We start from the raw sequence: 9,966 nt of genomic DNA, 5'->3' as shown, positions 1-9,966 counted from the left end.
ACAGATAACATGCCTAGTTGGGCCCACCGGGTGACTTGTAGGCTCAACATTTTAGTCTGTATGGAAATCTCAGATACCTAAAATAGTCTGTTTTAATCGCTTATGCTTGTGTTTCATTTGCTGTATATCTAGGTGAAGGAGAGACAGTCAGCCCTACGCAAATTTGGGCGTCAATCAGCAAAATGAAAAGTATCCTAAACTATTATGGCAGTCAAACTTCCAAAGTATCTAATCTGTAAATGTTCCGACATAAAATAGGCCTCCTGATGCACATTTCCATTACACTGCTGTCGTAGGCCTACATGTTATCATCAATAGCATTGACCATCCCCGCGATGTGATTGAACATAATCAAATCTATCATTTGACGTTTAATTAAGGTTTATTAAACTACAGACAAGAGTTGTCTGTCTCCAAATAAATGTAATAGACATGCATGAGTAGGAGTTGCAAGGACGACTTAGATATTTGATCAAACATTATGGTACACTCAACATTTGTTTGTTACAATGTCACGTCCTAAAATATTGATTAATTTCAGCAAGTATATGCTTTTTTGATACCTACTCGTACTGCATTTCGGAAGTCTGCACAACACAGTATAACATATTACAGTGGCAGGAGCACTAGATATCCAATGTGAGCATAGCGAAAATAACATCTTTCAGATGCAAAAATTATCATCACCGTACTACAACTGTAGCATTTCTAGGAAAAAATTAATATAGACCTAAGAAAACATAATGTTTCATTCTATCGTGCATTCCCATCATTAGAGACATTATGTGCCCTGATATTAGAGAATGGAAATCATTTAACATTTCATGATTTTATTTATATTTCATCAGCATGTGAGTGAATTAGAAGCATGTTCCTCCCTTATTGAATTCGTCTGGTTTTAGGACCAAGCGGCTTCTCGACCCCTATCCTTCTTTTGGCAAGCCACCAAGTAGCACAAGTGCCGACTAGCCAATGGGGGCCAGGGGGAGGTCCGTGAGCTCTGACCAGTCAAACACAGTCACTTTCCTTATATGGCAGCTCATCTCCATGGTAACGTGTGCTAAGTTGCAGCAGTCGTGTCAAAGTTCACTATATAGAGAGCTCAGTGAGCTGATCAGAGAGAAAGCATTCTGCCAGCCCAGCTCGTACAATTCGCAATCACTTCCTAACCTCCCCCTTTTTAACATATTTGATCACTTTGATTCTCTGTTCTTTTTCTTATTATTTTTCCGCGCGTGAAGGAGGCTCTAAGATAGGTTGTGATCTTTTTGTTTTATTATCACTTGCTTGTCGGAGAGTTGACTTCATATTACACAAAAGCATTCGGCTTCAGCTGCGCGGTGCTGCTCGCGCTACCTCACAAGAAGAAAAGGGAGAAGCAGCAATATTTTTTACCAGTTGATGATTTTCTTCAAGACTTGTGCAGGAACTTGATAGCGCTCGCTGCTAGACTGCACATCAATTGTGTGTTTTTATGCTGCTGCTGCTGTCACGTCGCCTACGCCTAACCAACTGGTCCACTGCTTGAATAGGCTACCTCGTTTCATTATCGCAATCATTTGCCCTTTTTCCCTTGATGGGTCTCCTGGATGGCTGACTGCAAGCGCCCCTGGACTTGGCCTCTAAGCGCAAGGCTGCAATTCAGCTCACCATCGCATCAGTTTTAACGTCTGCTTCGCAACGTCTACATATAGAAATTGCCAAGATTCGCACGATTCCACGGACAATCGAACAGTAGGCTATTGGCGTTTATTTATTTGACTATATATATATTGATTACAGCGTGCTGCATTCCTTGAGAAATAAGCACCGCGACACCAAAACGGCAGACAAAAAGTTTCTTTACGTTGACTGATAGATATGGCAATGGTAGTGTGGAGAGGCTCCCAGGACGATGTGGCTGAGACCCAAGGTACCCTTTCCTCGCAAACCCAAGGAGGACTATCCCTTCCGACCTCTCAACCAGGCCAGTTGAATCTGACAGCCTCTCAGGTCGCCCCTCCGACCCCTCAGACAACCGTCCAAGGACCCCCGAACAATACACAATCTACACCGACAAACCAGACGACGGAGAAACAACAGCCACAACACATAGAGTGTGTTGTTTGTGGGGATAAATCTAGTGGTAAACACTACGGCCAGTTTACTTGCGAGGGGTGCAAAAGCTTCTTCAAACGGAGCGTACGAAGGAACCTCAGTTACACATGCCGTGCCAACAGGAATTGTCCCATTGACCAGCACCATCGCAATCAGTGTCAGTACTGCCGCCTCAAAAAATGCCTCAAAGTTGGCATGAGACGGGAAGGTATTAGGAAATTTGTTTTCTTATTGATGTATATGTACTGTGTATCATGCGCTGAATGAATTGTGTTATTATATATCCTGCCGTCCCCCATATTCTCTCCCGACTCTTCTTCCCTAGGCTGCACGGCTGAAGCACGCAATGGAGCCGCCTGCTTTAGTGCTCCGAGACGGAGCGTATCAAACCTTTCTATTAGGGTTCGATTATAGTTCTATTTTAAAGCGTTCTATTGTCGGCTGCAGTAACACATAGTTGTAGTAGTGTGCTTTAGATCATAAAAACTGAACCATGTTCATTAAATAAAGAGGGGAAATGGCTACCCATCAGGATTTGAATAGGCTACAACCACATATATTTATACCGCGCTATTATGGCGAGTGTGGAGTGAGGAGACAGCATGTTTAGATCCGCCACATTAGCTTATAGCCTATATCTCGACCCGAAACTGAGCTTCAGCATAAGACACACACTGGTATCTGTTGAATTCTGTTCATTGATGATGATTGGAAAATAGTTTTCACTGTAAACCCAGATGAATTGCTTGCTAAGTAGGTTAAGGGTTAAAGCATGCAAGGACTGCCTTGCCCTCTTTGTGCTTCTATTCAGTGAGCTCATGTTGCTCTAGCACAACAACAAAATGTAAAGCTCAAATGCATAGTCTACTTCTAAAGTATTTCATTGAGAATCATAACATAACATAACATCCGGAAAAGGGTACTGGTGTTGATCCGTATAGGCTATAGCCTACAATAGTCTAAAAGTAATGGTCATTGTGTAAATGTATTGTGTTGTTTATGTTTCAAATATTGTCGCCAATCCTTCAGTACTTAGGCCGAAGTATAATTTCCTCATATGCATGTATGCTAGATATTTTGAATAACCGAAGTAATGAGTATGCAGGCAGGCATAATCCTGGAACTGTTGTTTACCCTGGTCAGGAGGAATACATTGCCTTGTTATGTGTGGAATTCAGGCATCAATATCTGCAGTTTCTCTTTTTACTGCAGCGGTGCAAAGGGGACGGATGCCACCCACACAGCCACACCATGGTCAGTTCGCCTTGACAAATGGGGACCCACTGCACTGCCATTCCTACTTATCCGGATATATCTCTCTTCTGCTGAGAGCGGAGCCCTACCCAACGTCCCGGTATGGCAGTCAATGCATGCAGCCCAACAACATAATGGGCATCGAGAACATTTGTGAACTGGCGGCCCGGATGCTCTTCAGCGCCGTGGAGTGGGCTAGGAATATCCCCTTCTTTCCAGACCTTCAAATTACTGACCAGGTGGCTCTTCTGAGGTTGACCTGGAGTGAGTTATTTGTGCTCAACGCCGCACAGTGCTCCATGCCTCTCCATGTGGCTCCACTTCTGGCGGCGGCAGGCCTTCACGCCTCCCCCATGTCTGCGGACAGAGTGGTCGCCTTTATGGACCACATTAGGATCTTCCAAGAACAAGTGGAAAAGCTGAAAGCTTTGCACGTTGATTCTGCTGAATACAGCTGCTTAAAGGCAATCGTGCTTTTCACATCAGGTAAGCCCAGAATTGTTGGCAATATAATATGTAATGTTCAATAGGCCTAATCGGTTTTGCTAGTATGTTTACGTTGTAAGATATGTGTTCGAAAATAAGCATAGTCCTGTAAAACATGCAAAATATAGGACATGTCTCCAGTAACAAAGTTGTTTGCAAACGTCTGACACATACTACTGCCTGGATTTAATTGTAGACTTTCGCTAATAACATTGTCTATCATTTGCATTTACTGACTGTCAGGCATAGGTTACACACATCATTCAATGTGTAACTATTCCTATGCATTAGCTTAACAATTAATCTCATTATTGTGATACGTGATGATAAAGTAGCGTAACTTTATTTACTATACTATACTGTAGAAAGCCAAATATATAGGCCTACGCTGACAGAAACTTTGGCCCATAACATAAATGCCATTGAAACGTGTTATTCGGTGAAGAGTTCCATCCTAGACAATATATTTTTACACTTTGAGAATATTTTGCCTACTATAGGCTAGGTGTTTATGTGCAATTACCTCTATATGGAATGACTGATATAAATTATGTCACGCTTTGAGGGGGAGGGTAACAGAAAAGGAGAGACAGACCTAATGCCCCGTTTGCACACATTAGCGCGGCATATAACGTGTTTCTTGCCATGGAGGGACAGAAATTGTACAGAAACGTATATCATTGAAGTTATGGTGAATTAAATAATTACTCAGTGCCGTTTTACCATATTTTAGTTTTTCTGTGGACAATGTTTCACAATTCCTCCTTCTTCTGTTAGGATGATCTATAGTGATCCAAGGCATTTTCTGGACTCGTTCCAGAACTAGGTCATGACCCAAACTTCCTTGCTATAGCATTACAGCACTGAAGTGGAAAATGAAAAGCGTGTGAAAATACTTTGGTTCCAAAAACAATGCAATTTATTAAAATAACGGAGGCTATATAGACCCAATGTTCTATTATTTTCATAGACATTTATTAAACAATGTAGGCTATTTTACCGGGTTTATTTAAACACCATCGTCGTGTTATTAGGCTTCATAAGATCATCCCTATAGGCCCACCAGGCTTTTACTATGTTTCTAAATCTTATATGCTGTTTTGATTGCAGGCATTTTGAATATAATCAATATGGTATATGGAAAAGTGTTTGCCCATCAGTGGCCGCCATATTTCTTCATTATTACGGCGATTCGCATCCCTGTGAAGGTACAATAGTAGGATTGCCCCACGGTTTTTAGCGAAATCAAAACGCAGTATAGAGGTCATGTCTCTCTCTCTCGCTCACTCTGTCTATCTCTCTATCTCTTCTCGAGCGCGCGCGTGTGTGTGTGGGGTGTGTGTGTGTGTGTGTCTAAACACTGGAGTTACGCCTAAATGCTTACCGGTTTATTGTTAATCAAAAGGGATTAGAAATATAGAGCAATTTTGCCATTTCTCATGCGGCGCCACCATGAGACTGCAAATAAGGGTAACATGTTGATAAATACGTGTACGACATCTGACTGAATTGTAAATGTTTTCGGATACAGCTCCTCAAGAAACATGGGTCTTTTAACGTAAATTCAACAACGTGTGTGTTCTCAAACAGATATGGTGTCATATATTAGGCCTACAATGAAACAATGTACCGAATAAGCATGACATGCCTATATTTAGTGATGATACCGCAGAATAATTTTGATAGATTACCTAATATGCCTAATCACGATTAGAGTTATCATTACTGTACGTTTAATCTGAAATGCATGCTTTATAGGCCTACAAGTGTACCGTACAAACCTCACTCAGAATCATACAGCATTCTCAATTACGAGACAATGTATTTGTAACGCACATGTCATTGTTATACAAACCAGAGGGATATGCATTTATAATCGGGGTTTTTTTCTACTGAGCGTTGCATTTTGGATCCAACATAAAGGACGTTTATTTGTTTCTCTCCCCTAGATGCTTGTGGCCTCTCAGATGTGGCCCATGTGGAAAGTTTGCAAGAGAAGTCCCAATGCGCCCTGGAGGAATATGTTCGGAGCCAGTATCCCAACCAGCCAACTCGATTTGGGAAGTTGTTACTTCGCTTGCCTTCTCTCCGCACAGTCTCTTCTTCGGTCATAGAGCAATTGTTTTTCGTCCGATTGGTAGGTAAAACCCCAATTGAAACCCTCATCAGGGATATGTTGCTTTCGGGGAGCAGTTTTAACTGGCCTTACATGTCAATTCAGTAAGCAGAAGGAATGAACAAAGGGGCTAAAACTACAATAGTAAGAGCTTCTTAGAGCTTCTGTTACACGAGATTGCTTTCACGAAGAAAGACATTGTCGTAAATGACTGTGAATTTTAAAATTGAGACATTCAGCGAACTTTCAAAATGCAGATAAAAGCTGACAGTGTCATTCGGAACAACTTGCTTCTTATCCATTTTTTAAAAAAAGAAGAAAACGGAAAAAAATAAGGAAAAGGATTTTGGTAATCCTCAAATGGAAAATGAAACTATAAAGTGCATTTAAAATGAAAATTTGGAGAAAAACTTAGGAGAAAAGAAAAAGTAAGTTTTCTTTTTCCAAATAACTTGTCCTGTGTCCATGTATCTATAGCTGTTTTTTGTACTTTTCTTTCGTTCCTCCTTTCTGGTTCCAAACCGGCATATGTGATTCTGTAGTACAGGTGGTGTTCTTTTCTAAAACCATGACTTTTTTGAAACAGTAAAGTAATGTAAAAATGTTCTTCAAGAATTAAAACTAAATCCACAGCAATATAGGAAAAGGCTTATACATGCTTAATGCTGCAAGCGCACTTACTCTTAAGATGACCCATAATACACTGGGCCTGGGTGTTACTCGGAGTTCAGGTTTAACTCTTTGACCCAGCTGAATCATTGCTCTTTCCAATTGATGATAGACGGAGTTCCAGGGTCCACTTGTTTTTGCCACTGTTTAGAGTTAAACCAACCCAACTACACAAAAAATGATACGGCTAAATCCCAGAGAAAAAGACAAATGTGGCAACTCTTGACATTTCTGTTAATTTGGGGCAGACATTAAGTGGTATTTGCATATAAACTTGTTTCTTGCCAATGCAACACTTCAATGAAAACATCTAGCCATATAAAAGCTTATTTTGAAATTGGAAAGGTCAAGGGTCATATAAGTTTTACGTATTGCTGGAGGAGTGTAATAGCAGTATTATTACGACGTCCCTGAAATGTCACCCTCTTTACACTTCAAGCATTAAGTGCCTGACAAGCGCGAAGTAATTTCTTATCAAAACGTTGTTTAAGTATACAACTTTGGGAACACTATTAGATTTGAAACTTCAGTCTTATGCTCATGTATTTCACTTGAAAACATTAATTAGAGGCAGTATTGTTGTAAATATAGGTCAATTCATTTCAACGAGTTTTCCTTTATACAAAGTATATGTGATTAAGAAAATCTGTGGTTGCCATTTTTTTCGGTAATACAACGTCTTCAAATTGAGTGGCAGACTTAGCTAGTAGCACTGAAAGTTATGTTTGTAATGTATATACATATTACGACAAATGTTTTCTTTTTCATGTATTTAGACTGTGAATGCATGGCCACAGGTCGCTAACCTATTTTACCTTTGATATATATAAATGTAAATGTTTTTGACTGTATAGATATAATCTGTGCATTCAGTACACTAGCCCTTGTATTTAAAAAAGAAACAAAACGTTCAATATTAGGCTAAGACTAAACAGGGTGAGCTGGTTTGGAAAGGAGTTGCTATTTTGACTTAGTGTTCTGCTCCTTCGGTCTGTGACAGATGCCTTGTGTGTGTGTGTGTGTGTGTGTGTGTGTGTTTGTGTGTGTGTGTGTGTGTGTGTGTGTGTGTGTGTGTGTGTGTGTGTGTGTGTGTGCGTGCGTGCGTGCATGTGTGTGCGTGCGTGCGTGCCTGGTGCGTGTGCGTGTGAAAGCTAGCAATTTTGTCCTTGTTTTGAGGCTTTTCTTCAACACACAAGACACCATGTTGTGGTTGGATAAAAAGGGATCATATTGTGTAGTTGATTGAACAGTGATCTTTGGCTGTTCCCATGCCACATATGGACCAGAGAATGATACATGATTGTAATTATGAACAGTTTAAACTGACCCACGTTTTTATATAAATATATAAAAATATATGACTGCAGGGTATTGATAACGTATAGATACTTTTTTTATGATTATTATTATTATGATTATTAATTGCAAGTGATATATGTGAGTGTGTGTGGAAGTTTATAGTTGAACACAATTCTTGTTTGTTTGTGTTAGCTTATTGTAAACAAGCATTCTGCTGTAAATTTGTTCTTGGTATTAAATTATAATTTATGAATTTGAAAACAAAGTTTTTCAGGTCTGCTTATTACTTACCATTCAAACGTGTATGTGTGTGTGTGTGTGTTTGTGTGTGTGTGTGTGCGCGCGCGCGCGCGCGCGCGTCTGCGTCCGCGTCTGCGTGTGTGTGCTTGTGTGTGTGTTCAGGTCTGCGCTATTTCAATGATGTTACGATATGCTTCAGTGTGTCTGATTCTAGGCCTGTAAGTTAGCCATACTATAGGGTAATCATTAAGTTGTCGGTTGTCGCATTTCTATTGTGAACTTATGTCAGTCACCTCCAGGGAAGCCACTGCAGGTAGTCTACTGACATATTTGACTTTAGTACTCGAATACTACAGTGGACATTTAAAATATGTCCGAGTAAGCAGCTATCCTCTGTTCAGGCCCTAAACAGCAAACAACACATCACTTGTTTTTACTCAGCTAAATTCAACCCCCAAACTCGCGCATTAGTGGAAATAGTGTCTGTAAAGGGAGATCAACCGTGCGATCTCCAGCCTTAAAGCTCGCCTTTAACTTGGTGTCCTATTAGTTCAGTCAATATGGCGTCTTGCAACCCAACGCATGCTACGGCTCCCCGGAGCAAAGCAGTGCTTCATAATAGAAACCACATTGTTCAAGAAAAAGACCCCCGTCATTGAGAGGCAGAGCCTCAATCGCAAAACTATTATCGGAAGTGCCCAACCGTTTCTATCGTGATTAATAGGCTACACTTAGTAGGCTATCTTGCAAAGAATGTGAATTATGAAATTTGTCTTCACGATCCGCTGGGTTGAAATAAAACCTGATGACTATTTTCCATGGAAAATATACATTGCTGTAGGCTACCATTCTCAAACGTATGATCGCCAAGTGTATATAACCCAAGCAATGTTAACTTATGTATTCATTTAAACGAGTCTATAAGAAACGTGTTGTATGTTTCGAGTGTAATTATTATTATTATTATTATTATTATTATTATTATTATTATTAACGTCAACCCAGCACTATTAATATTGAACAAGCAGAATATTTGGGCAAGGGGAGCCTACATTTACATTAGCCTAGGTTACAACCAAATCACGGTTTTTATACAACATTTCGTCAGTGTCAGGATTTATTTGTGTAAGTAAATATCATTTTAGCCGACTTCCTCATTCCTCAGATTTCAAAGGCATCCCACCATGCTCCTGTCTAATTAATGGTGAAAGTCAGCTAAATCTAATTATGCTCTAGGCCTAATTCCATGCAGTTTGTGTTTGCCATTATTGGTGTAACTAAATAGTAATAACAATGATATAGGGTTGTGTATGAGTGGGTCCACTAAATTATTGCAAATATGTTTGACGAAGACATTACGCTACACTTCAAAAGTTGTCTATTTTATCTTCAATATTAGTGAATCACTGCGCTGAGAGGCCGGCAGAAATAAGTTTCATGTAATTCGGATCATGGCTTCACCGTGCTGATTTTAGTTGACAGAGCGTGTGTTGAAGCTGAACTCTATAATTTGCACTTCTGTTCTTTTATTAGCGTTGGACAACGAACTAATGAGGTCTCCCTCTGTATGATGTCACTTTTATTTATTTCCTCGTGGAAAAAAATACACTTTGGGATATGCCTGCGCAATGCAAAACTCTGAAAGCGAACCAGCAACACTGATTTGTAATCACCACATCACTGATTGTGAGATTCAAGAGGTTTTGGGAATATAAGCACGCAACTCTTGCAAGCATGCATATGCGCTACCAACACCAGGGCTGTTTGTATATCCTCTGTTTTTGAATGTTTGAAGGTGTGTGTGT

At 40.1% G+C, this 9,966-nt stretch overlaps 1 protein-coding gene across 1 annotated transcript; it reads left to right on the top strand.

Annotated features, from left to right (window-relative positions):
• Positions 1 to 1,383: 1,383 nt before the first annotated feature.
• On the top strand, positions 1,384 to 8,166 carry nr2f2 (nuclear receptor subfamily 2, group F, member 2). Its single transcript, XM_083666857.1, has 3 exons — positions 1,384 to 2,305; positions 3,310 to 3,837; positions 5,787 to 8,166. Exons 1-3 carry the CDS (start codon positions 1,861 to 1,863, stop codon positions 6,059 to 6,061), a joined length of 1,248 nt encoding a protein of 415 aa, XP_083522983.1. The 5' UTR covers positions 1,384 to 1,860; the 3' UTR covers positions 6,062 to 8,166.
• The last annotated feature ends 1,800 nt before the right edge of the window (positions 8,167 to 9,966 follow it).

The sequence above is a fragment of the Argentina silus genome (genome assembly GCF_951799395.1).
Source record: "Argentina silus genome assembly, chromosome: 3".
Classification (NCBI taxonomy): domain Eukaryota; kingdom Metazoa; phylum Chordata; class Actinopteri; order Argentiniformes; family Argentinidae; genus Argentina; species Argentina silus.
This window is presented reverse-complemented; position numbering and strand designations above follow the sequence as displayed.

Excerpts from the sequence above, each read along its gene's own strand:
- nr2f2 (XM_083666857.1), top strand. The coding sequence starts at position 1,861 with ATGGCAATGGTAGTGTGGAGAGGCTCCCAGGACGATGTGGCTGAGACC. Across the intron at positions 2,306-3,309 it reads AGTTGGCATGAGACGGGAAG|CGGTGCAAAGGGGACGGATG; the intron begins GTATTAGGAAAT and ends TTTTTACTGCAG. Across the intron at positions 3,838-5,786 it reads AATCGTGCTTTTCACATCAG|ATGCTTGTGGCCTCTCAGAT; the intron begins GTAAGCCCAGAA and ends TCTCTCCCCTAG.